Source organism: Gastrolobium bilobum, unplaced genomic scaffold (assembly GCF_033153095.1).
Source record: "Gastrolobium bilobum isolate Gb01-03AN ecotype WA unplaced genomic scaffold, APGP_CSIRO_Gbil_v1 utg4894, whole genome shotgun sequence".
Lineage (NCBI taxonomy): Eukaryota > Viridiplantae > Streptophyta > Magnoliopsida > Fabales > Fabaceae > Gastrolobium > Gastrolobium bilobum.
Window position 1 is genome coordinate 68,372 of NW_026897359.1, and position 19,184 is coordinate 87,555.

The 19,184-nt window shown below is 33.5% G+C and overlaps 1 protein-coding gene across 1 annotated transcript; it reads left to right on the forward strand.

Annotated features, from left to right (window-relative positions):
• The first annotated feature begins 11,367 nt into the window (after positions 1–11,367).
• Positions 11,368–17,193, forward strand: LOC133306224 (protein PMR5-like). The gene is made up of 5 exons (XM_061506518.1): positions 11,368–11,705; positions 11,853–12,024; positions 12,465–12,643; positions 12,738–12,896; positions 16,860–17,193. The coding sequence occupies exons 1-5, from the start codon at positions 11,368–11,370 to the stop codon at positions 17,191–17,193; spliced, it is 1,182 nt and encodes a 393-aa protein (XP_061362502.1).
• Positions 17,194–19,184: the final 1,991 nt, after the last annotated feature.

The window sequence follows — 19,184 nt, forward strand, 5'->3', positions numbered from 1 at the left end:
AAGGACTCAGTCAACCAAGGAGGGATCAATTCTTTGGCTAGGACACAACTGGAGAACATAACAGTGGAAAAGGTTCAGCAGGTAAATCCTAATCCTGCAAATCTTTACCCTGGTTTTTAATGTCTTTGATCTTTTGGAATGTTAGGGACTGCCAAAAAGGATCTTTGGCATGCTCTTAAGCTAAAAATTAGGAAGTATAATATTGGTATGGTTGTTTTGCTGGAAACAAGAACTCAAAGTAAAATTTGTGAAAAAATCATGAAATTTATTGGATTTGATAGTTGTTGGGTAGAGGAAGCACATGGGTTTTCAAGAGGGATTTGGGCTATCTGGTCATCTAAAAAATTGCAGGTGGATATCTTAAATCAGTCCAATCAATTTATGCATATGAAGGTTAAGTTTCATGGTCAGTCTCAGTTTATTTGCACTGCTGTGTATGCAAGTCCTCGAGAAGTGGAACGCAAACAACTCTGGAAGGACTTGAAAGACATTGGTAATTACTGCACTGAACCTTGGATAATAGGGGGAGATTTTAATGAAATTGCTAGATTGTATGAAAAAATGAGGTAATCCACCTGATCCTAATAAATGTGATTTGTCTAGTTCAGTACTAAATGAATGTAATGTGACTGGCCTTGGTTGCTCTGGATCTCCTTTTACGTGGCAAGGTCCAAAATGGGGACATTTCGACAGAATATATAAGAGGTTGGATAGGGTGGCTGCAAATCTAGCTTGGAGAATGGTTTTTGAGGAGGCTAAAGTTACAAATCTTCCTAGAATACAGTCAGATCATAGTCCAGTTTTGCTGGATTTGTTTGATCCTAAATCTGATCGCACTAGTAGGCTTTTCCGGTTTATGACTGCGTGGCAAGATCATCCTGATTACAATAATCTATTCAGTTCAATATGGAGTAGCAATTTTGATATTCCATATATGCTCCAATGTTTTGTTTCGATTTTAAAGAAATAGAATAGAAATGTGTTTGGGAATATTCAAAGGAAGAAATAGGGACTTATGAAAAGGCTAGAGAGAATTCAGAATCAAAGAACTCACAGTGATTTAGAGAGACTATGTTGGATGGAGGATTGTTGCCAAAAATAGATCGCAAAAATTCTGAATGAAGAAGAGAAGTTATGGTTTCAAAAATCAAGATAGCAGTGGATTAAAAATGGGGATCAGAATACTAACTTCTACCACCTTTGTACAATTGTTCGTAGAAATAGCAACAAGATAACCAGACTTAAGGATGATGCTAATAGGTGGATTGCAGAGCCAAAAGAGTTGAAAAGCATTGCTTGTAGCTTTTATCCTAACCTCTTTACTGAAGATATTGTTAACAGGAGGTGGCTGGATTCAGGAAATTTGTGTCCTCAATTGACTCATGATGAAAAAATGCAGCTGGGAAAATGGCCTTGCCATCAGGAGATTCATCGTGCAGTTTTTGATATGGGTTCTCTAAAAGCTCCCGGGATTGATGGTTTTCCTGCTATTTTTTTTTTCAGAAAAATTGGGATAAGGTGAAGGATCAAATTCTTAATCTTGTTTATGTTGTTTGGGAATATCTCCAAATTATTTCTTCTATAACTGCAACTCTACTTGTCCTTATTCCAAAGAATCAGGCACCAACACACATTACTCATTTTAGGCCGATTTCATTATGTCTTGTGATCTATAAAATTATCAGTAAAATTGTAGTTATGAGATTGAAGCCAATAATGATGAAGATGATATATCCGGTCCAGGCTAGCTTTGTGCCTCATAGACATATTCAAGATAACATCATAATAGTTCAAGAAATTATCCACATTATGCACCGGATGAGGGGGAGAAAGCCTTTCATGGCTGTGAAGGTAGATATTGAGAAGGCATACGATAGATTAAATTGGAATTTTTTGAGAAATTCTATGCAGGAAATGAAGATCCCTCATATCATGGTAGAGATTATTAGGCAAGCAATTTCTTCCTCCAAAATTAATATCATGTGGAATGGTAGTTTAACTGATGAATTTCAACCTTCCCAAAGTATAAGGCAAGGTGACCCACTATCCCCCTATCTGTTTGTTATGGGAACGGAAAAATTGTCCCATATTATTGATACGGCTGTCAAAGGAGGTTTGTGGAAGCCCATTCGAGTTGGTAAGGATGGCCCAGAATTATCTCATTTAATGTTTGCAGATGATCTTATGCTATTTGTTGAGGCTAGTGTTGACCAGGTCCAGGTTGTTATTAAATGCTTGGAGTTATTTGGTGAAATGTCAAGTCAAAAGGTTAGTACTCAGAAGACAAGTATTTTCTTCTCCAAGAATACATCAGATGAGGTAGCTAACAACATTATAGAATCTTGCAATTTCAAGAGGGTCAGGAATGTAGGGAGGTACCTTGGTGCCTGGATGCAACATGACAGAGTCACTACAGATTCATATAAGGAAATAGTTGATAGAGTTAAACATAAACTTTCTGGTTGGCAATCTAAATGTCTGTCACAGGCAGGTAGAGTTACTCTTTTACAGTCATTTCTTGCTTCTATTCCGTACTTTCAAATGCAGGCTGGTGGGTTACCAAAGTCAGTTTGTATGGAGATAGAGAAAATCCAAAGAGGAAAATCCAAAGAGGATTTATATGGGGAGATTCTGAAAATAGAAGACGTATGCATCAGGTAGGTTGGGATATAATTTCCAAACAGAAATCAAAAGGTGGGCTAGGTCTGAAGAAGCTTATTTATATGAATGAGGCGTTTATGGCAAAAAATACTTAGGCTACTTTTTCTCAGCCCAATGCTCTATGGGTTTAGGTCCTTAAAGAAAAATATGCTAATGGAAGTGAGGGGTTTGACATTTTTAGATATAAACCAGGGGATTCAAGGATTTGGAGGGATACTTGCAGTGCTTGGAAGAAGCTAGAAGAAGCTTTAGTGTGGAAAATTGGTGATGGTACTTCAATTCACTTCTGGAAGGATAAATGGGTTGACAATACAGGGAGACTAATGGATCAGGCTACGCAACTTATTCCATGGGATGAGGTAAATAAAACCATTAATTATTATGTGGATCATCTTGGTAACTGGAAAATAGATACCATGAGGAGGTGGCTGCCAAATGATGTAATTGATCGCATAAAAAGCTTCCTTCCCCCTGTAATAATGATGGTGTAGATAGCTTTCTTGGTTTATTCCTGGTTATCCCAAGCTGTCAATTAGGGGTCTATATACTGTTTTTACAGATCCTGGGAGTGTACAAAGCGGATCTCCTAATTTATGGAAGGTAATTTGGAATTGGTTGGGGCCACAAAGAATCAAATTTTTTCTTTGGAAAGTTGGTCATGACAGCCTTCCAACTAGAAAGAAGTTAAGCAGATTTCAGCTGGGGAATTCAAATTGTCCAGTGTGCATTCAAAGAGAAGAAAATACACTTCGCTTATTAAGACACTGTGCAACCATCAAAGCTATTTGGCTTCGGTTATCCCCTTGTTTGGCTGATACCTCTTTTTTTAATTTAAATTTGCAGGATTGGTTGCTTGTTAATTTAAAGCAGGTGTCATCTAGCTTGGTGGGAATTCTGTGGGCGATTATTTTTAGTATAACCTGCTGGAAAGCTTGGATTTGGAGAAATGAAATTATTCATAATTCTGGTTGTGTGGATAACAGATACAAGATAGAGTTAATTGATGCTATGGCTATAGAAGTAATGTCAGCAAACTTTTCAGATGATAACAAAAAATCTGGCAGAATGTTGAATATGAAGATGATTAGGTGGATCCCACCAGAGGATGGATGGATAAAGCTTAATACAGATGGAGCATCTAAAGGGAACCCAAGTAATGCAGCTGTGGTGGTCTATTAAGAGGTCTTGATGGTAGGTGGCTAGAAGCATTTTCTTACATAGTGGGTTTTTGTAATGTAATTACAGCTGAATTGTGGGGTATTCTAAAAGGTTTGGAAAGGGTTTAAGAAGGAGGTTGGAGAAAAATAATTTTAGAAAGTGACTCAGCTTCTGCTATCACTCTGCTCACTAAGACTAGTGATGCATCCTGTGAGTCGCATTTAGGAACTCAGATATGAGAATGACTCTCAAAAGATTGGAGTGTTCACTTGGTGCATACACGTTGGGAAGCAATTGCTGTGCAGATTGGCTAGCTAATCTTCCTTTACATAATTTGGATCAAGAAGATTTTTTTATTTTTCAGGATCCCGCACCTGAAATTAGATGGTAGTATTTTTCTGATTTTAACTCTGTTCACAGGGCTAGACATTCCTTGATGTAATTCTCTTTGTTTCTTTTTTTGGGCATTGCGCATTCACCAAAAAAAAAAGAAAAAAAAAAACTTAAAACCCAAGGCAAGACTAGCATTTGGTGCAGTACATGTATTGTTCTTATTCTTATCAACTAAGAGTATGTTGCACTTGTCATTCTTATTTGGGGAGTATGTTCTTATTCTTATCAACTAAGAGTATGTCGCACTTGCCATTCTTATTAAGGGAGTATATTTTTGGTATCACGAGAGTATGTACTTCTTTATTAAAAAATAAAATAAAATAAGACATGGTGTCAATAATCATAAAAAATAGATAAAATAAAAAATATATAGTTATATTACTTTTTATCAAAATTAGTAAAAGATACACCGAGTTTCGAATACTTTTTAGTACTAAAACTATTTTCCTGTTTGGAATCATTGCTATTGAGAAAACGGAACATACTTCATGGTTTAAAAAATAAAACGATTTAGCGGTATAAATTTTTGCATATTATAAAGCTAATATTTCTGTTGTACTTTACTCAATTTTTTTAAGTAACATTAGATGCCATGTTTATTTTTTTTAAAACACAATATGCTTTAAAAAGATTTTAAACTTTTGCAGTCCAAGTAAAGTTTGTCTACATAAAGCTTAGTTTGTAGTTATTTTTATTATTATTTTTATTTAATTATGTTTTCGAAAAATTTTAAATTATTTGTAGCATTTAATATAATATGTTAATGATAATGATTATGAATTAATTAGGCTATTACCTTAAATTTTCAACGAGGACGGGATTATATGATTGTTCTGTGAATGTGAGTTAAGGAAAGCAAAGAACATATGCTTAATCAAAATTCTTTTTTTCATAGGAAGTGGCAAAAGGTTCTTCTTTCATAGAAAGGGGCAAAACAACCTTTTGGCCATATATGCTCTCATTAGAGCAAGTATTCTCACGTCTCCTTTTGCAAATAAAAGTTAGAGGATTCTTGCTCCTAAGAGATACGACCCGTGTGAAGGGAAGCATTCACGATCCTCTCCCTGCCAACCACCTACATTCTCTATGGTGAGAATTACTTTCAAAGTTCTCAAGGTGACATTTTATTGTTGACCCTAGATTTCTTTTGAGATGATTACAAACTAACTTATGATTAATATTAAATGTTCTTATTTGATTCTAATTAAGTATTGTTTCACATATAGTTCAAAGAATCAAGAATGGAGAATATATGATCAAGAAGTTTTAATATAATGATAAAAGATCAAATGGAAAGGCATGACTAAATTATCCAAGATAAATAATATATGTTTTGTGAGGATAAATGAGACTACTTAAAATAATCATGTCTATTAAAATTCTGATTTGGAAAAAAAGTACAGAAGCTGCTCTGATAAGCTGAATGATGCACGATGAACTAAACTGAATAGGGAATCCAAAAAATTTCAAGTACATATCTCTACACTTACAGCAATTCTAGAATGTTCCAAAAGATTCTAGAAGTCTTGTTTACTCATTGTCTAGTCAGCAAATGACAAAAGGATAGCTTGGTATTTTTAAATGGAGATTAGAAAAAAGTACAAAATGACAAAGAACTTTTGAGGGTGTATTTGTATCGATGCAAAATGGTCACAATGGTCCTAAAGTTTTATCTTTCATATACCAATTGGTTCATCACTTCGAAACTAATCTGATTTGAGGCGGATCTTAAAATTAAGACTTTAAATTCTTCCCAAAAACGATACCGAGTAGAATTAAACACATATTTACTGAATCACATGAAATTTTACTCAACTCCGTGTACAAAATACCTATTATAAAAAGAGAGGAATAAATAAAATTTGATATTCAAATTGGAATTTGCACCAAAACAAATTGAGAGAACCTAAATTTGAATATAAATGGAAACAAATTTGAACAATTGAAACTTAACATTTTCAATTGTTCAAAAGCTCAGTTACAGGCGCCAACTGACCTACCATCACTTATTTATTTTCTTTCTTCCTCTGTAGAAATTAGTCACTCCAACACTCAAGAACTTTGAGATACACAAGAGACCTCCATTTTGAATTTTCTTAAGCTTTCCTTGAAAGAAACATTTTTATTCTTCGCATATGAGTTATATAGCATTCATTCTACTCTTTCAAGAGTATCTCACATTATTGTTAAGAGTGTTAGTGTTAATAGTGTAGAAGTCCCACATTGAGTGTGTCTCTTTGTATTCTTCAATTGGTTTGCTATATAATAACACCAATGTTGTGTAGTTTAATACAACAAGGATTACTATCATTTCCTCTTGTATCTATGATATTTAACAATTACTACCACTATAACTAGTCCAAATAGTCATGAATGCAGTATGGTTGATGTGTGAGGTTAAGTGATGCATCCGAGTTGACTGACTGGGATTGAGCTTTTCTATAATTTATTCCATAGTTTAGGACTTTTCAATAATTGTTAATTATTTTCCTTTTTGTTATTTTTAGATTAGATTTGAGTGTGCGTTGATTGTGCGTTATCTCCTTTGATTGCGCATGATTATAGTTTTTTACTTTTTTTTTGTTTTTGATTTTGCCTATTTAAGGCTTGAAGAACCCTATTGTTAGGAGGTTGTTTTTAGTTAAATAAAATTAAGAAGAGGAATAATATTTTCTTGCAATCTTGTTTCGTTCTTTCTTTCTGTTTAGCCAATTGGTTACTGCTTCGGCATTATTTGGTAATCAGAGCTCTGGTTGTCACATAAATGGCTGAACAGAACAATGGCGGTCGAGGTCAAGGTCGTGGACGACGAGGTCGAGGCGACGGCGGCGGTAGAGGGCATGGTAACACCCTTAACGGCGACGGCGAACAACCACACATTGACGTACGACAGACCATAATTGTAGCAATGGCTGCTACAATGACAGAACATGGTAGGCGAATTCAGGAGCTTGAATAACTGTTTGTCCAAACACAGTTGGAGGAGTCAGTTGAAGGAATGGAATATGAAAGATCATCTCATGAGGAGGAAAAGAGCGAAAACCCATTCTAGACTTGAAACCAGGAGCGACGAGGACGAAGTCAACCTCGAAATCAATCTTTTTTTGCTAATATTGGGGTGAAGATTGAGATCCTGAAATTCGAGGGCACCACTCATCCAGATGAGTTTATCGACGGGTCACACACCGTCGAAAGGGTCTTTGACATCAGAGACTTGACAGAAGACCAGAAGGTCCTGATCTATGATGAATATGATGAAGAGCAAGATGCTGAGAATCCTGTTATGGATGCTCTAGTTTATGACGAGTTTCCTATCTATGATAAGTATGATTGGGAGCAAGACGATGAGAATCCAGAGGTGGAAGAAATCTCTTATAGTGATTTCGGTGGAGAGTCAGTTATTAGAAATTTTAATATCTCTGACAAGGATGAAGTTCTACCCAAAGATATCATACGGGATGATCCTTCATTCAAGAAGTCTTTAGTCTGCAAGCAGTATTATGAATTTGGGGACAACGGGCATGACAACCTTATGCTCCATGGAGATAAAGATTTAACTTTTGATAAAAAGTTTAATTGGAGATCGTCAGGGGCAATGGGAATTGCTGTTACATCAGACGAAATTTTCCTATGACGGATCACAGATGCGATCATTGATCCAAACTGCAGGCAATAGTCCTTTTGCAATAATTTATGGGTTTTGTCATTTACTCCCTTAGAACTCGTAATATTTATAGTTCACGAGCAGTTTAATACGAATGCAGATGAATATACCAAGCATATCAAAGAATTGCATTCACAAGTCCTAATCTTAATTAGAAAATTTGGTGATATTGTACTAGAAGAGTTGCCACCTGGGTTACCACCTGAAGAAGTTCATATCAATGAAGAGGAAGCAGATTCGAGGGCGAATCTTTTCCAAGTGGGAGAGAATGATGCACCCGAGCTGACTGACTTGGATTGGACTTTTCTATAATTTATTTCATAGTTTAGGGCTTTTCAATAATTGTTAATTATTTTCTTTTTTGTTATTTGTAGATTACATTTGAGTGTGCATTGATTGTGCGTTATCTCTTTTGATTGCGCATGATTATAGTTCTTTACTTTTTTGATATTTTATTTTGCCTATTTAAGGCTTGAAGAACCCTATTGTTAGGAGGTTGTTTTTGGTTAAATAAAATTAAGAAAAGAGGAATAATATTTTTTCGCAATCTTGTTTCGTTCTTTCTTTCTGTTTAGCCAATTGGTTACTGCTTCGGCATTATTAGAGCTTGAGATAAGCTTGTGTGAGTTTGTTAATTGAATCTTACTGTAATCAATTTTATCTACGTTGGAGAGACTAGGATGGATCAAATGATACTTGTTCATCAGTGAAAATTTTAAGTTTTTTTCTTTTTTATAGATACTAACATGTGATCTTCAAAGTCCTAAAAAGCTCAATTAATTATTTCAGTTTTTTTACTTTTTTCAAGAGTTCTTACAACTCAGGAATCAAACCCTACCATTTTATTAGAGATTGAATCTAAACTCCACGTTAGAGTTCAAACCAATATAAAAACTCACTGTACAAGCTACTTTCTCCTTACTCTGTTACTTTCTATTTGAATGTATCTATATTGTACTGTGTGATTTAGTTTCTGCATGCTTTGAGAATTAGTGATTTCTATAGTTTTTAATTTCCAAAGCTTTAGTGATTTCAAAAGTTTAGTGCTTTTGCTGATATATCTGTCATAAACTAGCTAGTCTTACATAAGCTAACTCATTCCTACACAAATTTTTGCATTTGGAAAGTTATTTTGCAGAAAGTTTTAAAGAATAAAGAGTGAGTTGATTCATCTCCCTTCGCAAGTTTTCTTTTATCAACAATTTCAATTATCTATATATATCGTTGCATTATACTCAACCGGAATATGATTAATCTGCATGAGTTTAAATCAGTGGCGGACGCACTTGCGGGCAAAGGACATAAAAATTATTTTTTCAGTTTTTGTTTGTTTGTTTGTTGCAGGTCTTTATTTCTCTCTTGGTTTAATATATATATATATATATATATATATATATATTAAGAATAAATATTTTTTTAAGTCCCTAACAAAACATATCGTCTCCATTTTAGTCTCTTAAAAAAAATTAGTCTCGAAGTTCTTAAAAAATTTAAAGTGGATCAATTTAGTTAAAATTGTGGTCCCTCACAAATTCAAAAAAGACCTACACTAGTCCCTCAAAAAGACTAAAATGGGTCCACTTTGAATTTTATAGGGACCAGTGACTAATTTTTTTTTATAATGGACTAAAATGGGGACCAAATTTTTTGTTAGAAACCAAAAATGATATTTATTCTTATAGTGGTTAGCAACGTAGCATCATCCTTAGTTTCCTTTTTCATTTTTATAAAAAGAGATGATTGATTGCAGGTCTGACATTCTCAAATAAGTTAATATCTAGAGACGAGGCCATCACTGTGATTTTGTTTGCCTTTTGTACAGGGAATGTTGACTTTTTTATTCATCACTATAAAATAAAATAATAATGTATGGATATACTGGAGTATATTCTCATATTTGTTTTGGAGGATTGGTAAGATGTAGGAGGTGAAATAGTTGATCAAACTATTGTCTGCAGCTTGTTACAGAAGCAACTAGATTATGAGCGAGTTTAAGAGTTGAATTAATATTTCTTTACAAAACAAAAAATTTCGGGGGCAGCCCTATCACTAAATGTTCGGACATAAAAAAATTATTCTGAGTCCGCCACTGGTTTAAATAATGGAGTTTTGTTATATTTTTCTAAAGTATTTTTTTTTAATAATCTTACTGATACTTAACTGAGAAAATATAAATTTAATATCTTAAAAATATAATTTAATAAAATTTAAAAAATGATCATGAAAATTGATTAGAAAATTTTAAAATTATTCATGAATAACCACATTCAATAATTGTCCACAATAAATATAAGCTGCGTTAGCTAAAGTTCTTTCCTTATAGCATATCCTCTTGTATGTGTCTCGTCCACAAGAAAACCACCAATCACAACTTTGCAGGACCCACCCCCAAATGGCCTTTTCTTGACTCAAAATTTTCTCATTAAATAATCTTACATCTGACATGAAATGTAAGTGGCTTTTTGACCCAATAATAATAATAATAATAATAAAAATCATTTACAATTTTTTTTACAAATTACATTAAGTTAAATATGACCGGTCATACATTTTTTATTGAAGTATGACCGGTCATACTTAATGTAGTTTATAAAAGTTTATAAATAAAAAAATTTATAAATATAATTTTTCTATAATAATAATAACAACAACTTACTGTGTTCATATTTTGGCTAGATATTTTCACACATGGATTAATTTGAGTTCGGCCGCTCAGTATTACGGATAACATCACTCGATATATATTTTATCAAATATGAGAAAAAAATAACATATTTATATTATTTTAATTTTTATGATTATTGCCTTTTGTATCCCTATTTTTTTCCTTTTTTATAGGTAGAAGGTACTTTACATCAAGAATAAAGTGTGTATTATTTTAAAAGATATAAAATCATATCATTTTAAGCGAGAGAAAGAGATAGATAAAAAAAAAAAAGAATGGACAAAAAAAATAAAAGTATGAATCTCATTTCTTTGTAAAAGTAAAAAAAATATAAGTTGTGTCATTTAAAAAGACAAATACTTTTGTCTTACAATTTTTGTAGTAACAAATTTACTCCACCGAAAGATCACCATTTCACCCCCTCTTATTGAGGCCAAATTTAAACCTCTCTTAACACTTTTAGCGGACGTTCGATATAGAATTTTTTTTTTTTTATTTGAAAATCTCAATTTTTAAAAATACGATGAAAATATTCAATTTACAATAATATTTGAAAATTAAAAATAAAAAAAAAAACTCAATTTTCCAAAAATTCTGAAAAAACGTCCCCTTATTATACCTTCTTCACATGCACACTGCACACACAAACAAAACCCCACCATTTTTCTAATATTTTTTTCCCAGACACCGAACTCCAACTCTTTATACATTATATATATTATTTCAAAACAGTCCAAATATCCTTCTTCCCTCTCCACTCTCTTTCCCTGTGCCTTTTTGGGCTTTACCCTTTTCTCTATACCACCTCCCCCATTAGATTCTTGCAATGGCACTTCTTCATTCTCAATCATCCTCTGGTTTTTCAGCATCATTGTTTGCTCTTCTTTTCCTAGTTCCCCTTCAATGCCATGTAGCCTCTTGTGCTCTTTTATTAAGCTTGAGACACCACCATAACTACCTTCACCATCAGAGACCCATGATCCATGCCAACCAAACCAACTGTGCATTGTTTGTGGGAACTTGGGTTCAAGATGACACATACCCACTTTACCAATCCTCTAGTTGCCCCATCATAGATCCTGAGTTCAACTGTCAAATGTATGGTCGCCCAGATTCTGATTACCTCAAATATCGATGGAGACCCCTTAACTGCGAGCTTCCAAGGTACAGAAAAGCCACAAAAAAACAAGAAGAGTAGTGTCCTAAAGATAGCATTTTTATTTTTTTATTGTTTTGTTCTGTATTCTCAATGCAACTTTATGCAGAAAACTGTACTCTCCTCTGAATGGTTTTGTAGCATGTTCTTGGTAGGTTCAATGGGGTTGAGTTTCTTCTGGAAATGAAAGGAAAAACTGTCATGTTTGTGGGTGATTCTCTGGGGCGAAATCAATGGCAGTCACTGATTTGTATGATATATGCTGCAGCACCTCAGACACAAACGCAATTTGTCAGGGGAGAGCCACTCTCAATCTTAAGATTCTTGGTGAGTCTGAACACTTTAATAAACATTGCATAACAATGATAATAATAATGATAATACCCACTTGTTTTCTCAAATTTTTTAATTTTTATTAAGATTTAGGCTATGATGTCAATTACCCCTATAATTTCCTGGAGAAAAGTTTTCATTTTTGGTTCACAGGGAAAAGTAAAGTAAGCACAGTGCACATATAAGTTAAGTTTCATTCAAAATCAGAGGGAGTAGGTTCATGATATTTTTAATAGGACAAAGTATGTGTTGGGAAAGTTGTCTGTGAGGGGGACCCAAAAGTACTATTAGACCATTTTGTTTGGGCTAGTTGATGAAAACTGGAACCAGATTAAGTGTTCATGCTTTTTTATGTATAAAGTAGACTTAAAAGCAGCGTTTTACAGCTGCAAAAGGGGGTCCTTACTGTGGGGGTTTTGATATGGTATGTGCAGGACTACGGTGTGACCATTTCATTTTATAGAGCTCCTTATTTGGTAGAGATTGATGTGGTTCAAGGGAAGAGAATTCTGAGGCTGGAGGAGGTAGATGGGAATGGTGACGCATGGAGGAGTGCTGATGTGCTGTCTTTTAACACTGGACATTGGTGGAGTCATCAAGGGTCTCTTCAAGGGTATAACCCCCACAAAAAAAGTGATTTTTTTTTTTTTGTTTCAAACAATATTTGAAACTTTAAAGTAATTTGAATTTTGGGGTTATTAATGCAGGTGGGATTATGTAGAATTAGGAGGCAAATACTACCCAGATATGGATCGTTTAGCAGCTTTGGAAAGGGGTATGAAAACATGGGCTAATTGGGTGGACACCAATATTGATAAAAGCAGAACCAAAGTGTTCTTCCTGGGAATTTCTCCCTCACACAGCAAGTACGGACTCTGACCCTCTCTTTATGTCTATTGTCTTGAACTGCTTTCTCTCTCTTACATTATTGTAATGGAGCGTAGTGTGGGATATCTAGGCTTCATGATTATGTGTGTTTAATTGGAATAGCGTATCCAAAACCTATAAATTTGCCTCTATCTAATGTTAAGGGCTAGGAGAAGGAACCCCTTCATTTGATCCCTTCCGAGTAAGGGTGATAATTCGTGTCAATCGACCGTGTTTATATTGGGGTTTTAGACCAACACGTCAACATCACATTACACGACATGACACAGATAAATTTGAAGAAAATTAATGCGGTTGAATATAGTATTTGCAGATTCACATGCAATACAATATAAATTCATAAATTTATTGTCAGGCGGGTCCAGGGGGAAGCCCGTGACGGGGCCCTACCAATGAGCTAAGTTACTCCAAGTACGTCAAGTGGATTTGACACTATGTCTCAACCCAAAACCTTAAGGCATTGGGTTCATGGGTCTCGTACACTTATATACTCTTTACTTAGCTAATTACCAACCAATGTGGGACTCATCACACTTGAACATCCCAACAATCTCCCCCTCAAGTGTGAAACTTACCATTGGTATGCTCCCCCTCAACCGAGTACCCGAAGCGCAAAGTACTCGACCTCGACCTGCCTCCTAGCCAATCACCAGGCTAGCTCGAGCACAACCTGGCTCTGATACCAATGTCAGCGGGTCAGGGGAAAGCCCGTGGCAAGGGACCACCACCAATGGGCTAAGTTAGCCCAAGTACACTAAGTGGATTCAACACCATGTCTCAACCCAAAACCTTAAGGCATTGGGTTCATGGTCCCTTACACTTATATACTCTTCACTTAGTCCATTACCAACCAATGGAACTCATCACACTTGAATATCCCAACAATCTCCCCCTCAAGTATGAAACCCAACATTGATATGCTCCCCTTCAACCGAGTACGGGGTCCAAGTACTCAACCCGCCTCCTAGCCAATCACATGGCTAGCTCGAGCACAACCCGGCTCTGATACCACTGTCAGGCGGGTTCAAGGGAAGCCCGTGGCGGGGGGCCACCACCAATGAACTAAGGCTACTACAAGTACACCAAGTGAGTCCGACATATGTCTCAACCCAAAACCTTAAGGCATTGGGTTCATGGGTCCTTTATACTTATATATTCTTCACTTAGCCAATTACCAACCAATGTGGGACTCATCACACTTGAATATCTCAACATGTATGTTGTGTCAATTTTTACTAATATAAACACCACTTTGGAAAAAATAGACTATAAACATAGAAATGTACTTTTTTACCTTTTTATTAAAGTTATACGTGTAAAAACGTTTCACTAAAAATGTAAAAACGGTAAAATTATAAATTATAAATTAAAAATTAAATCGGGTCACTCTTAACTCATTAACTTATTTGGAAGAGGTTATAATTACTACCTCTTTTTCTTACACCTCTTACTATTAAATCTTAATCGTTGATTTCCGTCAATCTAAAGGTTATAATTTATTGAAAATTAATAATTAATTAATAAGTATGATCCAATAAAGGATAATCGTTAGATTGACGGAAATCAACGGTTAAGATTTAGTAGTAAGAGGTGATAAGAAAAAGAGGTAGTAATTATAACCTCCCCTTATTTTAAAACAAAAAAAGTCTATTTTCCAAAATCAGAATGCACAGTTTTCTTCCACTTTGACTATCTTCTTTTCTGAGTTATCTAACTCAAACCAAATATCTTTTTATGATCTGGGAGTTATGTCTTATATAATTGGGGAAAAGTATCTAATGTTACTTTAGATAACTTTGTCTAATGTTCATCAAAACGACGTTGTTTTGCGGTTGAAAAATTAAAAAATTAGAATGATAAAGACTATTATAACCCTGAAATAAATTAAAATTACAAAAACACCATGATTTCCGTCCCAAAACGACGTCGTTTCAGTGAACATCAGATAAAATTATCTAAAGTAACTTTAGAAAACACAAACCCTATATAATCATGTGATTTGTATCTTTTAAATATGAAGTTGTTCATTGAATTTTAAGTAATAATTTTTGAATTTTCTTAACATATACATATATATATATATATAAGGTAGGATCCTGTGATACCGGTGTCAAATTTAAAATTTGACACCTCATTTGAGAGCCGATAGATCAAAAAAGATCAATGGTATCACATGCTTACAAATCAGAGTTATTGATCTTTTTTGATCTAACGGCTCTCAGATGAGGTGTCAAATTTCAAATTTGACACCGGTGTCAAAGAATCCTACCTCTATATATATATATATATAGGGAAAAATATTTCTCCGGCAACTTGAAATAAGTTTATTTCCGGCCATCCCAAAACTACGTCGTTTTGTTTATTTATTTCCTTATATTAATTGATTCACCTTTGAATGGTTATGATTTTCTTTTTCTCTCTTTTCCTTTTTCACCATTGATCCATCTTTGTACGGTTATGATTTAGTAGTCGGAGATAAAATTATCTCAAACAGCTTGAAAAATGATAAGCCCATATATATATATATATATGTGGGGAAGGATCCGTTTACACATTTTTTTTACGAATTACACTGAGTATAACCAGTCATATACTCTTGATTAGTATATGACCGGTCAGATATAGTGTAGCCTGTAAGAGTTTATAAACAAAAAGTTTATAAATATAACATTCCCTAATAAATATATAATTTTCTATTTTCACCCTAACCAGTAAAAACTTTTTTCTACCTTTCCCTTTCATTTCTATATAGAAAATCAATTTTGACAATATTGATAAACACTACACAAATTTAAAAATTGATTGACCTGCACACAAATTTCTTATCTCGTGTTTTATATGGTGTGAATGAATTATGTTGAAAATTATCACCCCGATTGAAAGTGGAGTCTTGAGATTTCTTGGGGTTGAAATTCATGGGCTTTTGTGTCAGTTCCATCTCTGTCACACGCACTTTGCTTTAGGCTGGCAATGCCCTGTATTATGCAACCAGTCACATCATAATGCTAGCCAATAATTTTCCAAAAGAATAATGCAGTCAGTAATATTGGCCATCTCAAAAAAAAAAAAAAAAAGAACTATGCACTATGCAGGTTATAGATTTCTAATGTCATGTGCACGATTGCTAATTGTCTACATAAGAATAGCTTTTTGTTGTTTGATTATTGATTTTTTTGTTAATATTGTTCAACTTTAGTTTGAATGTCATATTTATTTAAAAAAATAAAAAATATACGGCTATAAAATTTGTGCAAAGTTGTTTTCATGGCTGTATATTTGTTTTTTAAAAAAATTGTCTACATAAGAATGCTTTTTTGTTGCTGTCATGGCCACTCATGCTCACATGAAGTGCACATGTTGGCACTTTTATTGCCTTTTCACAATTCGATAGTCTGATTCAATCCGTGGAGAATGTTGTTTCTCCCCGTGAAGGATCATGGTGATGCATGTCCTGCAAAAAGTTCGAAATTATAAAAAAATAGTAAAATGTGTCGGTGAAATAAAACGACTACAATATTACTTAATACTTTCTATTTAAAAACACTACAATAAATTTGTGGGTGGAATCTGTAGCCACCCATTTCATACAACATATATTTAAATGTCACATGGTAGAGGTCAAAAAATGTTTATTATAATGTAACGTGGCAAGGCCATATTAGTCCATTGAGATGGTCCTGTTCTCCAGCCCAGTACATGTAATTTTGTAGTTTTGTGGCTTCCACAATCACACAACTTTTCAACTAATATGGCTATATGCAGCCACAGAACTAGTGGTATTGATATATGGTGCAAAGTAAAAACACTGATATGTGTTTCACAAATGTCACATTTAACATATTGTACGAGCTTTGTTAATGATTTGGTTAACATAGTACGTGTTTTTTTTTTTACAAATATCAATATAAGCTATGCTAAAACATGATGGCATTGGTATGCAGCCCAAATGAATGGAGTTCTGGAGTGACAACAAAGAATTGCTATGGGGAAACTGCACCAATCAGTGGTACTACTGGCACAGCATACCCTGGTGCATACCCTGAGCAAATGAAGGTTGTGGATATGGTGATTAGAGAAATGGGGAACCCTGCTTATCTTCTTGACATTACAATGCTATCAGCATTTAGGAAGGATGCACATCCTTCCATTTATAGTGGTGAATTGAGTCCTCAACAAAGAGCTAACCCTGATTACTCAGCTGATTGTAGCCATTGGTGCCTTCCTGGAGTGCCAGATACTTGGAATGAACTATTCTATACTGCTTTATTCTACTGAATTTTGTTGTTTTACTAGCTAATTAACACAGTTCTTCTTCACTGTTTTTTTTTTCTTTCTTCTTTTTATAATTATAACTCTTGGTAGGTAATGCATTTATTGAGAGGGTTGCATGATAGCAACTATTTCATTTGTAAAGATATGCTAATGAAATGAGAAAAGAAGTTTTTTTTTTTTTGTTCTATATATGTACAGAGTAAGTTTTAGTATATATTTCAAAGAAAAGTGAAAAAAATCAATGTAAACTTCTCCTTTTGTTTTGGGAAATTAATACCAAGGAACTTTACTTTAATTTTTTTTTGTATAATCGATCTGATCCCTCTTTGGTTGGTTTTCGGTTTAAAATACTCGTTTTACAAAATAAAATTTATCATGTACAAAGTTCAATGATACTTATAAGCTAGAAAAGATACATCCCATTTAGAAAATAAAATAAAATATGGTATACATTATGAAGTAACCAATAATTTGTAATTATATTCCTTATTCAAATATTGACATACAAAACATTATATATATATATATATATATATATATATATATATATATATATATATATATATATATGGGAAAATATTTCTCAAACAGCTTGAGATAAGTTTGTCTCCGGCTACACCAAAATTATGTCGTTTTATTTATTTTTGTTTCTTATATTAATTGATTCACCTTTGAATGGTTATGATTCTCTTTTTCTCTCTCTTCCTTTATCACCATTGATCTATTTTTGTACGGTTATGATTTAGTAGCCGGAGATAAAATTATCTCAAGCACCTTGAGAGAAAAGATAAGCCATATATATATAATCATTTCTGCAGCAGCTTTATGTACAGCAACGACAGGTGTATGATTATGATTCTCCACATTTAATGATTTCATCTTTTGTATGGTTATGATTCCGTACATTTAATGCTTTCAAATATAGATATGACAAGTATTTGATTGATACACGTAAAGCAGCTGCAGAAATGTAAACCTCATATATATATATATATATATATATATATATATATATATATATATATATGTGTGGGTAAAGTATTTTTCCAGTCACCGGAGATAAAGTTATCCCCAGTGAACTCAAAACGACGTCGTTTTGGGACGGAAATCAATGTGTTTTTGTAATTATAATATATTGCAGGGTTATATTAGTCTTTGTCATTATAATTTTTTAATCTTATAACCCAAAACGACGTCGTTTTGAGTTCACTGGAGATAACTTTATCTCTGGTGACTGGAGAAATATTTTTTCCTATATATATATATATATATATATATATAGGAAAAAGTATTTCTCCAGTTGCTTCTGGTTAGCGCAAAACTTCGTTGTTTTGTTTAGTTATTTTCTTATATTGATTGATTTACCTTTGAATGATTATGATTCTCATTTTCTCTCTCTTCCTTTATTACCATTGATCCATCTTTGTATGATTATGATTTAGTGACGGAAGATAAAGTTATCTCAAGCAACTTGAGAAATGATAAACCCTATATATATATATAGGAAAAAATATTTCTGCAGTTAATGCAGATAAATTATCTGCATTTATTCCCAAAACGACGTCGTTTTGGTATTGAAATCTTAAAAAATTATAAATATAAAGACTATTATAACTCTGAAATAAATTAAAATTACAAAATATCATGATTTTCGCCCCAAAATGATGTCGTATTGCAGATAACTTATCTGCAGCAACTGCAGAAAAAGCGAACCCATATATATATATATATATATATATATATATATATATATATATATATATATATATATATATATATATATATATATATATATAGAGAGAGAGAGAGAGAGAGATAGAGAAAGGATAAGAATATCTTGGAATTAATTTTGATATCTAAGACTATATTTGACATTTTAAAAGATGGGGAGGAATGGTTGGTAATGTTTTTGTTTTTTTATAACAATGATTAATTATTAGATGCTTGTTAGAATAAATTTAAATCTAATTATGGAATCATATGATAGGCTGGTG